This window comes from Rhipicephalus microplus, chromosome 3 (assembly GCF_043290135.1).
Source record: "Rhipicephalus microplus isolate Deutch F79 chromosome 3, USDA_Rmic, whole genome shotgun sequence".
NCBI classification, from domain to species: domain Eukaryota; kingdom Metazoa; phylum Arthropoda; class Arachnida; order Ixodida; family Ixodidae; genus Rhipicephalus; species Rhipicephalus microplus.
The window spans coordinates 187,315,757-187,339,316 of NC_134702.1; the positions used below are offsets into that span (position 1 = coordinate 187,315,757).

Sequence of the window (23,560 nt, forward strand, 5' to 3'; positions counted from 1 at the left end):
ACTCACACGGGAGAGCGACCTTTCTCTTGTGTCCATTGTAAGGAATCTTTCGTGCAGAAAATCCACCTAAATAAGCACATGCGCACTCATATAGGAGAGCGACCCTTCTCTTGTGTTCACTGTAAGGCATCTTTCGTGCAGAAAAGCTACCTGAATAATCATATGCGCACTCATACAGGAGAGCGTCCCTTGTGTTCACTGTAAGGCATCTTTCGCGCAGAAAAGCCATCTAAATAAGCACCTGCGCACTCATAGAGGAAAGTGACCCTTTTCTTGTGTCCACTGTAAGGCATCTTTCGTGCAGAAAATCCACCTAAATAAGCACATGCGCACTCACACAGGAGAGCAACCCTTCTCTTGTGTCCACTGTTAGGCATCTTTCGTGCAAAAAAGCCACCTAAATAAGCACATGCACACTCATATAGGAGAGCGACCCTTCTCTTGTGTCCACTGTAAGGCATCTTTCGTGCAGAAAAGCTACCTAAATAATCATATGCGCACTCATACAGGAGAGCGTCCCTTGTGTTCACTGTAAGGCATCTTTCGTGCAGAAAAGCTACCTAAATAATCATATGCGCACTCATACAGGAGAGCGTCCCTTGTGTTCACTGTAAGACATCTTTCGCGCAGAAAAGCCATTTAAATAAGCAGATGCGCACTCATATAGGAAAGCGACCCTTTTCTTGTGTCCACTGTAAGGCATCTTTCGTGCAGAAAATCCACCTGAATAAGCACATGCGCACTCACACAGGAGAGCGACCCTTCTCTTTTGTCCACTGTAAGGCATCTTTCGTGCAAAAAGTCCACCTAAATACCCACATGCACACTCACACGGGAGAGCGACCTTTCTCTTGTGTCCATTGTAAGGAATCTTTCGTGCAGAAAATCCACCTAAATAAGCACATGCGCACTCATATAGGAGAGCGACCCTTCTCTTGTGTTCACTGTAAGGCATCTTTCGTGCAGAAAAGCTACCTGAATAATCATATGCGCACTCATACAGGAGAGCGTCCCTTGTGTTCACTGTAAGGCATCTTTCGCGCAGAAAAGCCATCTAAATAAGCACCTGCGCACTCATAGAGGAAAGTGACCCTTTTCTTGTGTCCACTGTAAGGCATCTTTCGTGCAGAAAATCCACCTAAATAAGCACATACGCACTCACACAGGAGAGCGACCCTTCTCTAGTGTCCACTGTTAGGCATCTTTCGTGCAAAAAAGCCACCTAAATAAGCACATGCGCACTCATATAGGAGAGCGACCCTTCTCTTGTGTTCACTGTAAGGCATCTTTCGTGCAGAAAAGCTACCTGAATAATCATATGCGCACTCATACACGAGAGCGTCCCTTGTGTTCACTGTAAGGCATCTTTCGCGCAGAAAAGCCATCTAAATAAGCACCTGCGCACTCATAGAGGAGAGTGACCCTTTCCTTGTGTCCACTGTAAGGCATCTTTCGTGCAGAAAATCCACCTAAATAAGCACATACGCACTCACACAGGAGAGCGACCCTTCTCTTGTGTCCACTGTAAGGCATCTTTCGTGCAAAAAGTCCACCTAAATACCCACATGCACACTCATATAGGAGAGCGACCCTTCTCTTGTGTCCACTGTAAGGCATCTTTCGAGCAGAAAAGCTACCTAAATAATCATATGCGCACTCATACAGGAGAGCGTCCCTTGTGTTCACTGTAACGCATCTTTCGTGCAGAAAAGCTACCTAAATAATCATATGCGCACTCATACAGGAGAGCGTCCCTTGTGTTCACTGTAAGACATCTTTCGCGCAGAAAAGCCATTTAAATAAGCAGATGCGCACTCATATAGGAAAGCGACCCTTTTCTTGTGTCCACTGTAAGGCATCTTTCGTGCAGAAAATCCACCTAAATACCCACATGCACACTCACACAGGAGAGCGACCTTTCTCTTGTGTCCATTGTAAGGAATCTTTCGTGCAGAAAATCCACCTAAATAAGCACATGCGCACTCATATAGGAGAGCGACCCTTCTCTTGTGTTCACTGTAAGGCATCTTTCGTGCAGAAAAGCTACCTGAATAATCATATGCGCACTCATACAGGAGAGCGTCCCTTGTGTTCACTGTAAGGCATCTTTCGCGCAGAAAAGCCATCTAAATAAGCACCTGCGCACTCATAGAGGAGAGTGACCCTTTTCTTGTGTCCACTGTAAGGCATCTTTCGTGCAGAAAATCCACCTAAATAAGCACATGCGCATTCACACAGGAGAGCGACCCTTCTCTTGTGTCCACTGTTAGGCATCTTTCGTGCAAAAAGCCACCTAAATAAGCACATGCGCACTCATATAGGAGAGCGACCCTTCTCTTGTCTTCACTGTAAGGCATCTTTCGTGCAGAAAAGCTACCTGAATAATCATATGCGCACTCATACAGGAGAGCGTCCCTTGTGTTCACTGTAAGGCATCTTTCGCGCAGAAAAGCCATCTAAATAAGCACCTGCGCACTCATAGAGGAGAGTGACCCTTTTCTTGTGTCCACTGTAAAGCATCTTTCGTGCAGAAAATCCACCTAAATGAGCACATACGCACTCACACAGGAGAGCGACCCTTCTCTTGTGTCCACTGTTAGGCATCTTTCGTGCAAAAAACCACCTAAATAAGCACATGCGCACTCACATTGAAGAGCGACCCTTCTCTTGTGTCCACTGTAAGGCATCTTTCGTGCAGAAAAGCTACCTAAATAATCATATGCGCACTCATACAGGAGAGCGTCCCTTGAGTTCACTGTAAGGCATCTTTCGCGCAGAAAAGCCATCTAAATAAGCACATGCGCACTCATAGAGGAGAGTGACCCTTTTCTTGTGTCCACTGTAAGGCATCTTTCGTGCAGAAAATCCACCTAAATAAGCACATACGCACTCACACAGGAGAGCGACCCTTCTCTTGTGTCCACTGTTAGGCATCTTTCGTGCAAAAAACCACCTAAATAAGCACATGCGCACTCACATTGAAGAGCGACCCTTCTCTTGTGTCCACTGTAAGGCATCTTTCGTGCAGAAAAGCTACCTGAATAATCATATGCGCACTCATACAGGAGAGCGTCCCTTGTGTTCACTGTAAGCCATCTAAATAAGCACCTGCGCACTCATAGAGGAGAGTGACCCTTTTCTTGTGTCCACTGTAAGGCATCTTTCGTGCAGAAATTCCACCTAAATAAGCACATACGCACTCACACAGGAGAGCGACCCTTCTCTTGTGTCCACTGTTAGGCATCTTTCGTGCAAAAAACCACCTAAATAAGCACATGCGCACTCACATTGAAGAGCGACCCTTCTCTTGTGTCCACTGTAAGGCATCTTTCGTGCAGAAAAGCTACCTAAATAATCATATGCGCACTCATACAGGAGAGCGTCCCTTGTGTTCACTGTAAGGCATCTTTCGCGCAGAAAAGCCATCTAAATAAGCACATGCGCACTCATATAGGAGAGCGACCCTTCTCTTTTGTCCACTGTAAGGCATCTTTCGTGCAGAAAATCCACCTAAATACCTACATGCACACTCACACAGTAAAGTGGCGCTTCTGTAGTGTCTACTACTATGCATCTTTTTCATCTAAAGGCCCCCTCGTTCAACACACTCGGACTCACACAAGAGAGCGTTCTTTCTCCCGTGCGCACTGCAAGGCATCCTTTACGAAAAAATGTCACTTTATCGCACATATGCGCACTCATACAGGAGAGCGTCCCTTCTCTTGTGCCCACTGTAAGGCATCTTTCGCGCAGAAAATCCACCTAAATAAGCACATGCGCACTCTCACAGGAGAGCGACCTTTCTCTTGTGTCCATTGTAAGGAATCTTTTGTGCAGAAAATCCACCTAAATAAGCACATGCGCACTCACACAGGAGAGCGACCCTTCTCTTGTGTCCACTGTTAGGCATCTTTCGTGCAAAAAAGCCACCTAAATAAACACATGCGCACTCATATAGGAGAGCGACCCTTCTCTTTTGTCCACTGTAAGGCATCTTTCGTGCAGAAAATCCACCTAAATACCAACATGCACACTCACACAGTAAAGTGGCGCTTCTGTAGTGTCTTCTACCATGCATCTTTTTCATCTAAAGGCCCCCTCGTTCAACACACTCGGACTCACACAAGGGAGCGTCCCTTCTCATGTGCCCACTGCAAGGCATCCTTTACAAAAAAATGGCACTTTATCGAGCATATGCGCACTCATACAGGAGAGCGTCCCTTCTCTTGTGTCCACTGTAAGGCATCTTTCGTGCAGAAAATCCACCTAAATAAGCACATGCGCACTCACACAGGAGAGCGAACCTTATATTGTGTTCATTGTGAGGCATCTTTCGTGCAGAAAATCTACTTATCTAAGCACATGCGAACTCACACAGGAAAGTGACCCTTCTCTTGTGTCCACTGGCATGCATCCTTTTCTCTGAAATACAACCTCATTGTGCACATGCGCATTCACACAGAAGAATGTCCCCTTTCCTATGTACACTGCGATGCATCCTTTCTTTTGTGTCCACTGGCAAGCATCCTTTTCTCTGAAATACAACCTCATTGTGCACATTCACACAGAAGAATGTCCCTTTTCCTGTGTACACTGCGAAGCATCCTTTTCATTTAAAGGCCTTCTCGGTTCAATGCACTCGGACTCACACAAGAGAGCGTCCCTTCCTTTGTGTCCACTGAGATGAGTCTCTTGTGAAGAAAACGAACCTTTTAAGATGCATTCGCATGCGCACTTGGTAGCGTCCCTTTTTCTATCTTTACTGCATGCGTACTGAGTGAAAAAAAAAGAACCTTGTGAGACACATTTGCTTGCACACAGGAGAGGATTCATTTCTCTGTGTTCACTGCAATACATCTTTTGTGACATGAAAACGCATTAGGTACATCCGCATTCACACAGAAGGACGTCCCTCCTCCAAAGCACTGCAATGTATTCTTTTCTATGAAAGGCCACCTGATTGATCACACGTGCATTCACACTAGAGAGTAGCTCTTTTCTTCTGTGTGCTGTAATGCATCCTTTGGTCGACAAAACAGCCTCGTGGGACACACACACACACACACACACGCACACACACACACAAAAGAATGTACATTTCCCCATGTCCACTGCATTGCACATTATTCTCGAAAACACCACGGCACAGCCCGAATGGGGTTGGGCCAGCATGATTCCCTTTATGGACAGGTAAACAACATTCCTATTCAAAATTGATCATGGAACTAATCACCTGTACAATGTTAACGTGCTATAAGTTTTCTGCAAATAAACATTCAACCTGGTTTGGCTGTTGTCTTGCTCGGTCTTCTGACCCTTCCTGGTAGCAAAAATGTGTAGGTGTAGATTGCTGTCAGCACTAGGCCAACTTCTATAATGTAAACGACATCAGCAGTTCTGCCATGGGCACTCAGTCAGTGGAGCTAGGCTTTGTGCAATTTCCACTTGTGTCAGAACGACTTGATCAGGAAGTAAAATGCAAAAAGTGCAAGGCGCTGCTGAGATGAAAAATTTTACCACGGAGCATGCACCCTCTCCTTAGCGGTACTCACTAAACAGACTCGTTTTGACGAAACGGTGTTCTTGATTGTCCCAGCCCGATTATAATGGCAGAGGGCAGCACAGGAAAATGAAAATAAGGACTGTGCAGCCAAAGTTGCTGCTTCGCAGGGCCAATGCGCATTTCACAGTGTGAAGAACTAACCGACAAAGAAGGGACTGCAAAACTTACTCATGGCAAGCAATATGTAACATTGACTAAAAGAACTGGACCGGCGCTGCAGAGGAGTGCTGGAGTACCGTATTTACTCTCATGATGGGCGAACTCGCATAATAGGTGCACTCCAAGATAGGCGGATGAGTGCCCACAATGGCAGACGTCCCTGACCTCGGCTCGTTGTTTTCTTGTCAGTTTGAGTAGTTTTTTCCGCTGATAGACCACGGTTCGTTGCCGCAGAAGTGAATGCCAGGTACACGGTGAGCCTGTGTCGCACAGACAGCGTTTTTGGAGAACATTTTTCTCGTTGTTTTGTGAACATGACCACCCTCAGCCTAGTGAGCACCTTCGGACTGGCCTAGGGCACAGCTGCCAACGGCTGCGTTCGCACCGCGTCCGCGCGGCCGTGCCGTGCCTGGTGAAACCTGTTACGCCCGGCGCGTTTCACTCCGAATCTCAAGACGCCTACTATGAAAACGACCACGGCATGCACAAGCGTTCCAGTGAACTCAAGCGATTTCCCAACGCTATCCGACGAAAATGAGACAATGGATGCAACGCAGTCTACGTTGTCAGCACAATCGTCTACCGGACCTCCTGTCCACGACACGGCAGCGGGCTCTTCTACCGGCACCGCCGAACTTCTCGACAACGGGGTACAAAAGAATAACGCCGTGTACTACCGACGCCAAGTGTCACCGAACAGAGTGCACGCCGAATGGGTGAGTCGGCCCCGCTATACTGTTTTGATCAAACCGCTTAACAAAGTGCATGTGACAGACATTCCGAAACAAGCTCTACAGATGCTGTAGAGCAACGCGCTCCGTCAACCTTTTTTGCGGAAATGTCAATTCTCCGCTTGGGCATAAAAGCGCATCTGCGCTGTGAACAGGCAACAATCACCGATTTGCGCATGCTCGGTAAAACACAGCTGCTGCTTTTGACATTTGATACATACTCTTTACCGATACAATATGAAGTCATCCGTGTTCACGAACATCAGCCTCGCCCGGTCACATGCTACAACTGTCATCGTTTGGGCCATGTTGCCAAATACTGTTCCTTCCCGCCAGTATGCCGGGGCTGTGGCAAAGCTCCACATGAGGTCGACCCAAACTGTAAGCAGTTTCCTCATTGCGTGGCTTGCGGAGCGTCCACACACATTTCACTCAGCCCTCATTGTCCTGAACGAAATATATCTGAATCAGCCCTTCCACGCAACACTAATGATTCACCATCTACGACACAGCATATATACCCCTCTGATGCCTCGGAAAGTATTCTGGGCTCAAACAGCCGCTTATTCCGATCTGACTCAGCTTATCAACAGCCTTCTCCAAGAAGTATACTGGAATTACGGCAGGAAAGTCAGAGACTTCGCCCTCATACTGGACCAAAAGAAAGGGAATCGGTCCCCAACACCAGACCACAGCCTTTCTCGAAATAAAAGAAAGAGCTGTTCTCCGAGACGTCGTTCTAAACCGGTCACAGACAAGGATTGCGCATATTCTCACACTATTGGGCTCCTGCGACAAGAACGGGCTGAAGAATCTGGTAAGCTGGAGCATGTGATTCGGTTGGAGATGGTTAACACTCTAACACAAGCCCTTAATACCATGCAAACTCGGTTTCAAAATATGTTTGATGAACTGCAGCGAAATGTCCTCACTGGTGACAATAAGCGCCGCAAATTAGGGCTTTCCTCATGAGCTCTTAATTTCTCTCAAGGGATGCAGCGGAATTGTCGTAGTTTTAACCAAGCGTGCTCCACTATTTGAAATTACGTTCAAAGGCTTCACCCCTTGTTTCTACTTCTTCAGGAGACGCGCGTCACGTGTTCGCTTCCTGGTTACCGTGCTTTTCAGACACCAACCATGAAACATAAGTGGCAGCTTCCCAAAGGCCAGGCAGTGCTTCTTGTACGTAGTGACTGCCCGGCCACTCAATTTGACATTTCTGATCTCAGTTCTAATGCTCGTGAAATAGTAGTTGTTAAAATTTGTTCTCCTGGCCAAAAGCCCTTCGTGGCCGTCTCTGCGTATTTTCACCCAGGAAATATTTCAGTTGGACCATACACATGGCTGGAGACGCTTATGCAAGCATTTAAGAACCTCCCTCTGCTCTTTGGGGGTGATTTTAATGCTTATCACCCTGACTGGGGTGCCCGAAAGGCGAATAAAGGCGGGAAATATCTTTATGACGCTATTGAACTCTGTTCTGTAGAAATTGGTAACGCCCCCGGCACTCCTAAAAGAATAGGACTACATAGAGGGCAGAGAGACACGACCCCAGATCTCACCCTCGCCAGCCCCCAATTCGTACGGCACTGGACAGTCTCCAGCCAGTCATAACGCAGTGATCATCTCGATATTCGTGGAACTTCATCGAAAACACATCCGGATCAAAACAACAACGACGATGACTAATTAGAATATATTTTTCGTAGTAATGTTACTGGATCCTTCTCGACAGTTGAGGACCTTCTGGACATTGTTCAACAGGCCTGTGAGCTGTACCGCGAAACAGTGCCATGCGAAGACCATACTCAACCGATGGATAACCATTTAGGCAATTTATGGAAAACAGCAGAAGATACCGCTCGCACTGCAAATGACACTCTGACCTGATGAAAATTAAGCGCCAATTTAAGCTTATCAATGAATATCAGCTCCAACTTCAAAGTGAAGCCGGGCAATCCACTTGCGAACGCCTTGGCCGTGTACCGGGCCTCCAAGGTCTATGGCGCATTTTTCGTAGCCTCAGCGGGAAAGGAAAAGGCAACTCTCCTCTGGCCGAGCTGCTCCTCACAGCAGATCCGTCAGTTGTGGAAGACAAAGTTATTACCACTTTCTTTCCTCACGCTTCACTCACCCCGCCGACATCACCGAAAGCCTGCACCATAACGCAACCTTATCCGAATCTCGATTGCTCATTTAGCATGGGATAAATGCTAGCAGCCATCAAACACGGGCATCCTCGATTGTCGCCTGGCCACGACCGAATCACATGGCAAGAACTCCGAAACCTCGTAAATGAAGCCCAGGACGCACTTTTGGCGGTAATCAAGGACCTCTGGGCCTCAGGAAATGTTCCGGAGAACCTTAAGCTGTCTCTCATTTATCCTATTCCGAAACATGAAAAAGAGAAGACCCTCTGCAAGAACCTCCGGCCAATATCTTTAACGTCTACTTTATGTAAGCTCATTGAACGCATGATTCACACTCGCATGTCCCATCACCTCGAGATAACCCGGCCGGGATACCATCCAGCCCAGGCGGGTTTTCGCCATAACCTCGGCACCCATGACTGCCTTTGGCTGCTACGGCGCGTTATCAATCGTACCTCAAGAAAGCTGTTACCTGACTACTTGCTGGCCGTCGATATTCAGAAAGCATTCGATAATGTTCACCATAACGCTATTCTTGAAGAAGTAGCTAAGCACTACCCAAGTCAGCGTGCGCAGACATGGATTCAAAATTTCCTTAATTGCAGCTCGACCCATTCGCTTAAGCGGTGCATCACCTAGATGGAACCCGAAGACTTACTATTTGGACAGAGGTGTTCTACAAGGATCCATTTTAGGACCGACGTTGTTTAATCTGGCCATGAGCAGGGTAGCACAAAACCTTCAACGGGACACCACGGCTAGATTCGCCATCTACGCCGACGTTATTACTATATGGACAGAGGCAGTGGATTATTCTGACAAATAATCATTGCAGACCAAGCTGAAGGCAGCCCTACTTAGTTTAAAGTCCACTCTTAAGGAAGCAGGCCTGCAGCTGGCTCCACTTAAGACAGAACTTATAAGCATAGACGGCAAGAATCGCACCAACCCGAAAATGTGCATCTCACTCCATAACGGATCACACACTATTTAATAAAGAAACGGACAAATCAAAGTTATAGGTTTACCAATAGCCAGCTACAACAGCCCACAAAAGTGGGTAGGTGGACTGCGGCAGGCGTGGCCAGCCACGTTACATATGATACGTCGTCTGTCCAACAAATACAGAGGTGCACGACAACGAGCCTGTCGCACTCTCGCAAGAGCTGCGGCTGTTGGAAAGATTTTGTACGGCGCACACACGTTCTCTCCAAAGGACATCCAAAATTTGGAGCGCCTTCATCGGGCTACTCTCCATCACGGGGCTCCCTAAACACACGAAGATGTCCGCCCTTGAAAGCGCAGGGGGCTTGCCCCCTCTGCAAGACGTCATCCGTGAAGCCAACACTCGACACCACATCTGCCTGGACAACACGCCGCAAGGTCGTCGCCTTCTGGCCTGGGATTGTCAGCGGCATGATGATGCACCTCTTCTTAATCAGTCCTTACCCCCATGGGAAACTCTAATAGCCTCTCGACTGTTCCGTCGCCCCATATCTCGTCATAATAAAACTGCCTACCAGTTTCTTGCCACGTGACAACTCAGGGAAGCGAGCTTAGTTAGATACCATCAACATATACATGGACGCTGCCATTTCCGATGGCGAAGCTTGTATAGCATGGATCTGCGCGCAGACCACCGAGTACACTGGGGCCTACAGGTGCCATCTACCGAACGGTACCCCATGCCGAACTACTTGCCATATGGGGAGCGACTGCAAGCCTCCCATGCACTGTACAGAAACCCCTTCGTGTCTTTACCGACTCGCACGCTGCCTACTCGGAAATATTTCGCCCAGCGTCGGAGGATGCTACAGCTGCTGCTATTCAAAGCATATGTATCATTCGTAGGCATGAAAAGGCCGACAGGCCAATAGAAATTATCTGGACGCCGGGGCATACGGGTGTGCCCGGAGGCAATACGGCGGCACAGGCTGCTGCTGCTACCGCAGGTGGGTCGAACAATCTTTCTCTACCTCCCCCCCTCAGGGTGAACCCGTTAAGCTTTTAAGCCAAATGGCTCCCTCGGTAGCCACAATGCACTACGAACGCACGTCCCTGCGTTATGCTAGTAAAAAACGCATTGCGCAGGTTACCCCACTAGTCCTATTTTCCAGCAAATGTACGCCTTCACGCTCCCAAGAAGTCTTCATTAATAAGGTATACGCAAATTCTGCATGCACACCATACTCTTTAGCAAAATGGCGCCAATTGGACATTGCGACAGTGACGTGCAATCACTGCGGGCTGCGCTGCCGCACAGACCTTCACCTTTTACTGTAGCAGTGTTCCGTATTTGAAAAAGGGCGAATGGCGATACAAGCTTTGCAAACCACAAATTATCGCGAAGCACTCCTTACGGACCCAGACACGCAGTTATTATTTGCCCAATATGGAAGTAAGAGCGGCCTGATCAGAGTGGTTTAGGGGGTCTAACAAACCACAGTACTCACCCTATACCGCCTCAGTACCAGTGATGGTGAATACAATAAGTTTAAAACCCGTGACACTGTGAAATATTAGTGTAGTTAGAAAGTCCTGCTTATCCCCACACAGGCCCTGTGACTCCTTTTTTTTTAATAAAAGACTTTCCATCCGTCCATCCAAAATTGGCCATGATCACCGCATTTTCACCAGTTCCAAAAAACAAAAAAAAATACCTAGGCAAAGTAGGGATTCTTGATAGGAGGTGAGAGAGAGGGAAACAACTTTATTTTAGTAGGAGGTTAAAAGTGTGGTTGAGTGACGCAGTAGTATCTCTCTCTCTCAGGCGAGGACACCACAACCGCGACTCTTGGGATTGGGAAAAAAGGTAAGGAAGAAGGGAATTAGAGTGGAGTAGGTATGTTGGGGGCACGATTACAAAGCACTGGTAACACAAAAAGCTTAAATTCCTCGCCGTGAGTTCCAGGCTTAGTCGGTGAGCTTTAGAGGCGCTCGGTCAATTGCGCGACCTCCATGAAGTCGAGGACTGCACTCAGGGTGGAACGCGCACAATGCTCTGATCCTACAGGTTGCAGAATGTCATCCACTGTAGCAGATAACAGTGCCAAGTGCTTGAAGGAGCGTACGAGCGCTTCGTGGTGTCCGGAGAGAAATGCCCTGGCAGGAGAAGAATCATCTAACGTTTCAAGGTCCTGTAGTCGGCGGTATTTGTACCAACGCGATGGGTCATCAATTGCTTTTATTTTTGCACGGACAGCATTATGAACACCAAACAAAAGCTGGACCATGCGAAAACGAAAGCGGAACCAAGCACAGTGCCCTAGCGGGGTTTTCTCAAATAGCCTGGATAATAGACTTTTTTTTTTTTTGTAGTTAAGATGGCAGCACCCATAATACGCGTAGTGTGTGTGCTGAACCGCCGTGAAGACGCTGCGTACCAGTCGTTCGTGTGCCGATTTTCTTAACTGTTTTCCGCGATAGTTATTATTCTCATCCTGGATAATTGACTTGGCCAGCCTGCGTTTATGGCTTACGCTTCCAAGAGCTGCTACAGGACGGAAAAGCTCGCCCATCGCCGTGTACGGCTGAAAAAGAATCTACAATCGGAACGATGTACCGCATCACAACTTCCCTCATGAGAAAAGACGAGCTACTCTGCGGATCCCTTCGGTTAGAGACAGTATACTTGAAACATACTTGAACACCGCTGTTGGTTTGCTCGATACAATTTAGTGATAGCAATTCCAATCAGTGTTTATCATTTGTGTGCGTAATGGGAACTCCGTTAAAATCTGCTCTCCTAAAGCCTGGCGTGGTGTCATCGCTGTTCGTTGGTGAACAGGATGCACCGGGGACAGCATTCTCGAAGAGCTCGAGAGATGAGGTAAGATTTCGAATATCTGAGCTTACTAGGTGGCATGTGTTGACATTACAAAAAAAGAAAAACGATGCAATCCATAGCCTCCTCTATAACTATAGGAGGCTATGTGCAATCCCAATAAATAGGGTGTGGTATTCTCCCGGCAACCGGGAAAATTGTTCAAAAAAATTTCCCCCGCAGTCGCCTTCCATTGGCTCTCACATGTCACGTGACTAACTGCCGGGAAAAATTTTTTGTATTATTTTCCCGGCAACCGGGAGAATAATTGAAAGATATTTCTCCTGGCAGTTAGTCACCTGACATATGAGAGCCAATGGGAGGCGACTGCCGGGAGAAATTAGTTTGAACAATTCTTCCGGTTGCCGGGAGAATTATTCAAAGAAATTTCACCCGGCAGTCGCCTCCCATTGGCTCTCGTATGTCAGGTGAATAACTGCCGGGACAACTCTCCTAGCAGTTCTCCCGGCAGCGTAAAATTTGTCAGCATTCTAACGGCAGCCGAACATGCACTCCCTATACACTCTTAAAAAAGTGAGTAAAAAGCTAGCATCTGCAAGCAAATAAGCAGTAACTGCAAAGTTTACTACTTTTCTTGAAGTATTACTAACCTTTTTGCAACCTGTTTACTACGTAGGCTAGTAAATAGTTACTAGCTGCAACGGTTACAAACTGTTTACTACTTGTTTACTACCTGCATTAGTACCCAGTAATTGGAATGAAATAGGTAGTAACTGATGTTGCTTCTAAATTTTCGCAATCCGGCCATGAACTATGCAGATTAAAATAATAAGTAACTCATATTGTATCATATACAAGACGAATCGTCTCAACGTTTCATCTTTAAACGGATTGATATGTGGGGTTTAACGTCCCAAAACCACCATATTTATGAGAGACGCCGTAGTGGAGAGCTCCGGAAATTTCGACCACCTGGGGTTCTTTACTGTGCACCCAAATCTGAGCACACAGGCTTACAATTCCGCCTTCATCGGAAACTGCCGCCACAGCCGGAATACGAACCCGCGACCTGAGCGTTATCGCTGGTGGCCGCATTTATTCGAGCAGTGAAACTTAACTGTTGCATTTGCGCACTCAAGCCCAACAGTTGATCTTGAAATAATCTGGACTGCTCCCGGGAATTCTCTCGGTGCTTGTGCAAGGCAGTAATTACACGTGCAGTGGGCTGCTAACATAAAAAAAAATAAAAGGTCACTTGCATGATGCATTAGATAAAAAAAAGTTGTGCAATAGAGATATCTAAGCATCATTCAGCTATTATCACAATGAAGAGGTTCAAGTCAAAGACCCATAAGCAAGTGCTGCACGCATTGTAATACACAATTATAATAAACTAATATGACAGGCAGATAGAAATGAAACAGATGGTCAAAATTAATGCAGAGTCCCTCATTACGGCGTGTCTCATATTAATATTATGATTTTGGTACATAAAATCTCAGAAACTATTACTTTCTAACAGCGGATATATTGGCACAGTGAACCATTAAATTGCACTGAGACTGTGTTAATGAGTCGGTACCTAGTTTCGGCTGCTGTAGATATAACTTTCACTTTTATATGAAATAGAAACGACATAATTTTTTATAAGCACGGCTGACCCAAACACAAACAGTTAGTATGATATAGTGCTCTAGGCTGGCATTTTTTATAATTCATAATTCATCCCGAGACACAAGTGCCGACCTGTGCCAGACATGCATCCTAAAGTAGGGGCTATATAGACCGCGCGAGTCATTTACTTAGTACTGTAGCATTAGTGTACTTTTTACAACCATGTTATCTTCGCGTTGATGGTGACACAACGCAAAATTACCGGAAGTTGCATAGTAATTAGACATAAATTGACCAGTGTTATCAATGGTGAAATGATGTGGCAAAATGGGCAGGGTAGTATCAGTTACTACTTTTCTTTTTCTTAAAACCTCTAGAAGATGCTATCTATGGTAGTAATTAGTAATAGCTAGGGTAGGAACAGTTACTAAATGCCGTTAATAAAGGCAAAGGTAGTAAGAGTTACCACCCCTAACATTGCTAACTGCACGTACTACCTGGATTGCAACACATGTGGCAAACCATTACTATCCCAATGTTAGCAAGTACTACTACCTTTTTTTGAAAGTTGAGAGCACTGTTAATTGAATTTCTACAGGAGCACAAAAGCCAACTCATATGTAATTCCAACTTTGCCTCTAACGGCCAGCCAATACTGTAGGTGAGATTAGAAAATAGAAAAGTGTAGAAAAATATTTTATTGCACAATCCCGAAATTCTATTAAGCTATACAGGGTGTCCCACATAACTTGAGCCAAGAATTTGAAAATGAGAGAGACTTCAGTGGTGAATTGAACCAAACGCATACTACTCGCACTAGCCTATAGAGACTCGGGCTAGTTTTTCTCCCCATACTAATTGACTAATCATTCTTAATTATTTATTTTATTATTTATGAACTGGAAACCCAAAATATGAACACTGACATGTAAAGCACTTTCAGAAACTACCGACTAAATTGTTTCCTGTACGAAACATCTAGCGCTGTTATTTTTTCCATGTTGTAAAGAAAGCCTATAGCAGCACTATAGCAGTGCGCTCGCAGTCCGTCACACGGCTCCTTTTCACATTTCACGGGCTTTCTTTAATCAGGGGGTCTAGCCTGTAGGTACTCACTAGCTTGTGAGTATCTACAGGCTAGTGCGAGTAGTATGCGTTAGGTTCAATTCGCGTCCTAAGTGCCTTTCACTTTCGAATTCTTGGCTCAAGTTATGTGGGACACCCTGTATATGGAGGTGCTGCTTTTTTCACAAAGGCAACGTGCTACTGTGCTGTAGCAGTAGTTGTACACGAGCCACATTTCCACAGTTTTGTCTTGGGTGTCTGTTTTACACCAACACATGGAAGGGGGTACCATAATAAGCACCAGTCACACGATACTGCATCATGGTCATCTAGTTTTGTTTTGCATTTTGTGCACTTCCACTCCTCGTCCTTTTTTACACTAAGGACCATTAGCACAGCTTTCCAAGCATCATCTGTGAAAAAAACGCCGTACTAGGTTAATGTCAACCATTTCATCTCGAATGCCGTCGTGTATGTCTTCAGGCCTTGCTTTCACAGATTCTTCGTCAAGTAGTTTGCCTTTGATAGCATCTGATGCTTGCCGCTTCCCCACCAGCCAACTGAGCACGGCTAGCTTTTTCTCTCTCCTTTTGTAAGCTCAGAGAATGATTCCAGACTTGCCGTTCTCTTGCGTTTTTTTGGAAGGCCAATAACTGTTAGCACATGACCTTTAGGACGACCACATTTTCTCATAGCAACTGGCACTTTGATATTTTGAAGGTCAGAAGGCTGCGACAAAGAATTCTCATCTGTGCTGGCTTCATCTTGTCTATTGCAGTGTTGGCTGCTTGAATGCCCGCTGACTTTAGTGCTTGCTTCCGAGAGCTCCTGGTGATGTTTCGCCTCTTCCGAGGCTCTGCACAGTAAATTCTGATCAGCATTGCTCTTTACATCCACAACAGACCCCGGAAAACCTTCCGAGTTTGCACTTTCAGCTGCAACTGCAGCTGTCAAGTGATGTGCAGGCTCATGTGCAGTGACATGAACTTTAGAGCCATTTCTCCAATGGTCGAGAATTGTCTCTAGGAGAGCCAGCCTCTCCTTGAACATTTCCGTGGAGCATTCTGATGCCATACTTGCAAGCTTCGATGCAACGTCGGCTGCTTTTTTGAACTTTTGATGTGCTGACAATTTTTTTTCACTGCTGTGAGTGCTTACTTGCACATGCTCTACGTCACTGCACATATCACTCTTTCTTAGTTGGATATTGGCTACATAAGTATCTAAAAACCAGCGCTCAGCACATAGTCCTTTATCGTACTTGGGCATGTTGGATGCCGTTCGTACAACGAAAATGTGTCGACAGGGCAACAGCATTGATTTCCTGAAGGCACACGAACAATCTTCAGTTGTACAAATCTTGCCATCAGTAATAGCAGAATTGATTTTTTCTGTCGCAGTCATGGAAGCTTGTAGCTCTTCATTTAAATGACGAAATGCATAGGGAGTCAGCAGGGTGGCGTACAATTTGGCTGCTTCATCGCCATTTGGTATTACTATCTTCTTTTGCAGCATAACAGCTGCTTTGTGAGCTTTCTCATTTCGCTGAGTGTTGATCAAGACGAAGAATTGCTCAACAAACAATTCCAGAGAACTGAAGCGCTCTACAATCTGCTTTAGCTTAGAGTTTAAGCACTCTGCTCGGTTGTTCGTGGAGTTGTAAAAGTTGCCGCACGACCACTTTGATCCCATTGTCCATTCTGTATGAATGGCATGCCAGTTGGTAGTGAAATCTTCCACTACTCCCTTTGCTGCTGTTTGCTGCAGCAAGGCAAAAAGCTCATCATATTGGTCTTCATTTTTTGCATAGACCATTTGCTGCAATAGGTCCAGAGCAGTGTCTTGTTCAGCTTTTATGATTCCCAATTTCTGCACACTTACTTCTCTGCGGAATGCTTGCAGGACATGGAAAGCACATATATGGAGTGCCGAGGATGGAAATAGTTCTCTTATTACCGGTCGTTCCTTCACATCTTTGTCCGCCCTGGTCACCCTCACTGAGTTCCAACTGGGATTCAAATCTTTGAACTCTTCGAAAAACCAGCGAAGCGTGTCGGCATCTTCAGTCGAAAACAACCCAACAGCGACGATTTCACTCTTTCCATTACCATTCTCAATGATGACAAGAAAGCAAGACATTCTTGTCTCGAACAACTTGTATGTAGCGTCGATAAAGATGACTTCAGGCCAACATTGAAATGATTTCTTCATCACATCATCTTGACAGTAGACAGCCTGGAGCTCACAGTTTTTATCTGTAAGCAAACATACTGTTGCGTTGTGCTTCTCTTGAAGCATGCGTACAACTTCGGGCAAATCATTCCTTGGTTGCAACAGTCTATGTTTGGCTGCAATATTCGACAAGTCCTTGAGAAGAACAGCACTACCACTCTCCTTCTCCATTTGTTCTCTCACCATCATCTTGTTGGCCTTCATTTTCATCAGCTCACGAGCCTTGTTTTGAAGCTCTGGTGCCAACCTTCTCTGTTGAGGTAAATGCCGAAAAAGTTCCTGGTCAACGGGATGATTGTGTGTCAAGTCGAGTGACCTCACTTCCAGGAACTTTCCTTCCTTCTCCGCAGCAGTGTAGATATTGAAGCTGCAGTCCCGTTTGAATGTCCTAAAAAAAAGGGGGAAAGAAAATAGAAATAGTATATGCATTACAAGGGCGAAATTCCAATAGCAGCTCATGAATAGGCAAGTTTAACAGTTTAACGACGTACCACTTTTGTTACGGGAAGACGCTCTCATGCCAGCAACAGTGATGACTCGCCGGGTTTGCGATTTGCGTATGCAAGCGAGCACTTGCGCGAAGGCGTTCTACGTCGCGTCGCGTGCATTTTCGCGTATATGAGGTTTTGGCTTTCAAGGCTATTCTTTTAAGTGGTAGACGGTTCGCAAATACTAGAGGTCCATTCGAATCACCTGCAGCGATCGGAACTGCTTCACGGCTGTGCACGAGAAGTTGAGTTGAGAAAATGTGCAACGCGAGTTCAGTGGTGCAGGCACAATGCGCCACCCCAAACAAATGACAAGGTGCCGAGACGGTGCAGGCCTTATTTTTTGTTTGCTTAATTACTCCATTCATTCAACTAACACCCACCGATGGCAAACCGTACATGTGCACAGATTATGAGGTGCAAATATCTGGGCAAAACGCACTGCTTAAGTTACGCCTAAGTGCAACCTCGTCTGCTCAGCGGCACGCGCGGCTGCACAATGCCGGCACCATCGGCGTAGAAGGTGCCGGCATTGTGAACCACCTACTAGTGCAGCACAGTTCAGTAACTCAACCCAAAATGCAAATGAAGAGCACACGCATAGCCGCATAAAACTACTTACCATGATTTCCGCGCGCCTTTGTTGGTGCTGATAAACTTCGCGCCGCCATGGATACAGCAGTATCGAAGCTGGTAATACTTCAGTGACTCCGACATCTTGCTGGCCAGTTTCCCCACGAGGTTTTTCGCTGCCGCAATGGTCCTTGCGTCCCGTTTCCATAACTGCACGCAGTTTTCTGCACTGAAGCGGGAGATACACGCTTCGAGGTCTTCAAAAGTGCCGAAGCGATCACCGACCGCAAGCTGCACTTTGCCGTCCTCAGCCTCTTGCATTAGTAAAACACTCGATGGTCTGATGTCTCGTAATAAATAACAGACACCACGAGCAAAATAAATACGGCAACGAAGCAGCGACACACGTTGCACGTGTTGCGAGCGGAGACAGGTGTACGAATGGGCTCGTCACGCACGCAAGGCTTCATCTGTCCGGTCTCAGGTGGTCCCAGAACGGATGGTGGGGTGTTCTCCCCGGCAGTTAGTCACGTGACATATGAGAGCGAATGGGAGGCTACTGCCGGGAGAAATTTTTTTGAACAATTATCCCTGTTGCCGGGAGAATAGACACTACCCAATAAATAACGGTACGTGTAAGGCAAGGAAACATGGTTTCCCCAATGCTATTCACGACGTGCGTATAGAAAGTTTTCGGGACCCGAGATCGGGAATGAGGTACTGAAGGGTACCTCATAGTAAACTGCGAATTACGACTTCTGATTACTGAACTGGACAAAAAACGCGGAATATTATATCCAATAATTTAATGCACAATCATCTCGGTAGCGAGACGTTGGAAGTTGTAAAGGAACACGTTTGCCGAGGAGCAGCTGCAGCTATATCTTACTGGTACTTCACGACTGAGCAGAAACGTGGAGGCTTACAAAGAGAGGACGACGCAACGAGCAACGGAAGGGAAAACGATAGGTGTAACCTTCAGATATCGGAAGAGAGAAGGGCGGGTCGGTCAGCTAATGCGAGTGAAGGACGTCGCAATTGAAATCTAAAACAAGGAATCGACACGGGCAGTGCACGTAGCATATAGGCAGGATATCAGCTGGTCACTAAGTGCAACTGACTGGTTTCCAAGTGAAAGCAAACACGGAGGGTAACGGAAAGCTAGGTAGCCAGATAAGATTGAAGGAATTTGCGGGTATGACATAGCATAGGACCGGGTTTAAAGGCCTTACCTGCTGTGGGCGTGGTCAGGCTCATGATAATTGTGCATGTATGAAAAGTTCACCAGTTCTGCCTTGTGCAAATAGCAAGAGCCGCTGTTTAGGTGTTTTTATTTTGCAATTAGCCAATCAGGATGCCGCAAAAGGCAGTGTGTAGGCGCCTTCCACAAAAAGGTTGTGGGCATTCTAGCCATCCCCGAAGCAGTGTGCTGAAACTCTACAACCTCAGACTGGTGTTTTCCTTTAACAATACTTGTTACTCTAGAGTAAGTAAGAGTTGTTGATCAGCCAAAGACTTGCCTAGTATACTAAACATTATTCTCTTCCAGTTCTCTTCTCCTGGAGGTGGGTATTGATCTGCTTTCAGAAAAGGGAGTACTGCTTTTTTTGAATTCATACATGAATGGAGCTGTAGTTTTCATTTACAGCCAGGACTAAAGGTGTCGCCAAGTTTCTGCTCAACGTTTCCTTCCAATGCAAATGGAAATGGCCAAGTGCAGTGAAACATGAGTCGTGCCCAGGTTTACAACACTCCTTGCTTGAAATTTTCATATTGTTCCCAAGTTTCTTCAGAACATGGCAGAGTACTTTTGTTTTGAAGCCACAACATGCGCTTTTGCCTCCATCTGCCAATTTGGAGTCGGTGATGTTTTAAGCGTTCCAGTAAATTTCTTCTGATCAGAACTGGTAAGAGTTATTCAATCTTACCAGTCACAAAACCGTGTTCCAAAACACACAGTAGACCTTATTTTGTGGAAACTAGCTGACTGTCGCGTTATCCTGGAGCCACAATGCAAAACAAAATAATGTTTTTGATGGCTGGTGTGCTTATGAACAGGTGACACAACAATCTGCACATTTCTTACATGTGGGCCAATGGCGTGTCTGTATTTCGATACATAGAGCCTACAGAAAGTTTGCCAACTTGTCTAATTGAACAACTCTGAAACTAGTGGTTACTTCTGCCTTCGTTCTTTAGAATAATGTCAGGTTACATCATGCTCTTGTTTTGGTACTTCAACACCATGCCACACTGTCCAGTTTTGTGCAGTAGCAAAATATGAATGTACAGTAATTTACATGTTCTGCAAACAACATTTATTTTCAGCATGGTTTTCTTCTACTCCTCACAGTGTTCTTGTGCCAGTCACTTTTTTTCTCGCTTGTCGATCGGGTGCCTCACAGATTAGAGTGGGTGAGGTGGAGAAGCACAGGCGGGCTTGGTAAGGAAGCTGATAGATGAGCGCTTGTCTGAAATTTCGTTGGGACAAAATCAAACAGAATTAAAGCAATGTGAGCTTAGCCTCTTTGGCTATTCACAAGAAAGGTGAATGTGAAGCTGCACTCATCTAAATGTACTGGCTCTTGTCCCTAGTCAGTTCTCGTCCTGATTGCTCTTTAAAATCTAATTCAAGCTGTTGAAATATCTGCGGGAGGCTTACTTATGCTGAAAATATGCTGTGAGAATCGCGAAATGGTGCTGTTCACATCGGTTTCGCTGTACAACGTGACATGGGCACCTAGCCATGGTGCGCTGCGTTTGCCATCACTGTTACCGACAAATCTCTCTCTATTTCATGTATTTTATTTGTCATAGTTTGCCATTTTTCCTTTTAGAAAAATGCCAGACTATGACAAAACTGAAAGTGTAGTTATAAAATTAGCTGCTGAATAGTAATACATGCAAAGAGTATGTGAAAGTTTCAACTCGGCAGTTTACAAAAAGCCGATGATCACATATGATCGATGCCACAAGGGAGCGGTCCTGTAAAACTTACTGTGAAGGACAGGTATAATGGAAGGAAAATGAACTACAGATTAATAATTATATGTGGGATTACTGTAGAAAAAATAGTTACCACAATTGAATACAAAATAGGAGAATTATTTTTGCAATTTGAAGCAAAACAGCAATGCAGTAAGTATATAACTGAAGTTTTGCCACAACGTTATTTTAGTGTAGAACAAGAAATGAAAAGGTACTAAGAAGAAGTTTAAATCGTTTCGTTTAATGCGTGAGAAATATCAATGCGTGAGCATGCGTGAGAAATATCAATATACTTACAAGCGTTACCTCTGTAGAAATGTGTTATAGACTTAGCGTGATGATGCCTTGTGGTTCAGGTTTATGACGAGGGTTCTAGATATCGAGATTGGTCAGTCAGAACTTTCCAATATACAATAAATTTACTTTACTTCATCTCATGTTTAGCTTTCTGCTGTGAAGTTTGAAAAGCATGTCTTTAATGTATAGCCCACCAGACGGAAATATGCCGTCAATCATAGAATATTTCGAGGCATTACTTGACTTTGCGAATTCAAATAATCGACCTTATTTCGAACGGGGACTGCAGTATATATATGTTCAATCTGCCAGTGTCGCAGAAATTTCATAATATATTAGTTTCGCAATGTTTGAATAATTAGATTAATATGCCAGCAGACGTTGCCGTGCTCACAAGCACCGTAGTAAACCTCTTAAAGGCGGTTTCGCCAGAGCCTGTCGGTCTCTGGCAACATTGTGCGTTCAACAGAAAACCACCCCAGGAAACATCCAGTTTAGCTTATTCTGGCGTGGTTTAATGTTTGTTTCTTTTCTGTTCTAGTCGAAAAGCTGAATTGAACAACTTCACTATAGATCAGGCAACTCTTCTCCTGCATGTCAACTATATGGCTGCGCTTTGAAGACCTGGAAAGGGAAAAAACGGGTGTGTGCTGTCAATTCTCTGTCCGCATCTTCAAAGCGGATCCACATCGACATGTAGAACCAACTGGCCCAATTAAGTTCGCTGACAAGTTTCTCCTGAAGGGGCGGCCACTGCTAGAAGTAACACGGAGGAGGGGGCTGCGCTCATTGGAACTCCACGGCGGATATTTTGTGCGGCGCCCGTTGGCCACGCGAGCCGTGTTACCTGCAGCAGTGGCCGCACCTTCAAGTGGCCGCTTGACGTGGCACAAAATACATTCTATAGAATGCGCCAGAAATAATACAGCAGCAAACTCGAACACACCACGAAAAAAACTGCCGGGATCATTGAATAAGCATTACCGGAAGTGGCGCAGCAGAAGTCTGCTGGGCCAGTGGTCTAGTGGCTAAGGTACTCGGCTGCTGACCCGCGGGTCGCGGGATCGAATTCCGGCTGCGGCGGCTGCATTTCCGATGGAGGCGGAAATGTTGTAGGCCCGTGTGCTCAGATTTGGGTGCACATTAAAGAACCCCAGGTGGTCAAAATTTCCGGAGCCCTCCACTACGGCGTCTCTTATATAATCACAGCGTGGTTTTGGGACGTTAAACCCCACAAATCAATCAATCAAATCAGAAGTCTGCTGGGGTAGAAGTTCAGCACGAACTAGTTTGTTTACAAACACCGAAGCCGTCTATATAACCTTGCCACGAGTGATACTGTAGTAGAATTGTTGCGTCACATGCCAACGTTGATCTTTCTATATAATACAACACACTTACTACACTTGAATGTTGTTGTGCTGGATTAAAAAGTTTTAACTGCAATCAAGTGCATATGCTACGTATAACGTCTGATGATACATATGACACGTTCATTTACTTATTATCAAAAATATGTCTTGAATCTTCTCCCATCATTGAAATAAACACATCCAAACGACCTCTCAACCCTTGTATCATGAGTGATTGCCTCAAATCAATTAAGAAGAAAGGTTATTAAAAAATTAAGCACACATAACCCTGAAGGCTGGAATACGTTCGAATAATACAGGCATTAAACTACCACGTTTCTTTGTAATGATAAGGAAGTATGGTTGCTTAATTGTTTTTATATTGTCTATATCTCTAAAGGTAAAATTGTATGACAGAAAATAATTGATGCCTTAAATCTTTCTTCTACTGATGTAGCTGTCATTAGATTAACATAAAGTAATCGGAGTTCTTAGCATGGCAGCTTGGCTTAAGCGTTTATCGACTTTCTCGTCTAACTACCAGGTCTCACCACACAGTTTTTA

The 23,560-nt window shown here is 45.5% G+C and overlaps 2 protein-coding genes across 2 annotated transcripts in view; both read left to right on the forward strand.

Annotated features, from left to right (window-relative positions):
* The first annotated feature begins 273 nt into the window (after nucleotides 1-273).
* LOC142803074 (uncharacterized) lies at nucleotides 274-1,029 on the forward strand. The gene is made up of 3 exons (XM_075888184.1): nucleotides 274-531; nucleotides 589-610; nucleotides 883-1,029. The coding sequence occupies exons 1-3, from the start codon at nucleotides 410-412 to the stop codon at nucleotides 1,027-1,029; spliced, it is 291 nt and encodes a 96-aa protein (XP_075744299.1). The 5' UTR covers nucleotides 274-409.
* A 10,910-nt stretch (nucleotides 1,030-11,939) lies between these two features.
* Nucleotides 11,940-23,560, forward strand: part of LOC119185952 (uncharacterized) — a 31,794-nt gene continuing 20,173 nt past the window's right edge. The window contains exon 1 of the mRNA XM_075890631.1: nucleotides 11,940-12,432. Within this exon, the coding sequence (XP_075746746.1) occupies nucleotides 12,322-12,432 (111 nt within the window). The 5' untranslated portion in view covers nucleotides 11,940-12,321. The remainder of the gene's footprint in view (nucleotides 12,433-23,560) is intronic.

Bases quoted from the DNA above. Each gene is read 5' to 3' on its own strand.
- LOC142803074 (XM_075888184.1), top strand. From the start codon at position 410: ATGCACACTCATATAGGAGAGCGACCCTTCTCTTGTGTCCACTGTAAG. The intron at 532-588 runs GTAAGGCATCTT...GCACTCATACAG, and splicing joins GAGCGTCCCTTGTGTTCACT to GAGAGCGTCCCTTGTGTTCA. The intron at 611-882 runs GTAAGACATCTT...TCTTTCGTGCAG, and splicing joins GAGCGTCCCTTGTGTTCACT to AAAATCCACCTAAATAAGCA.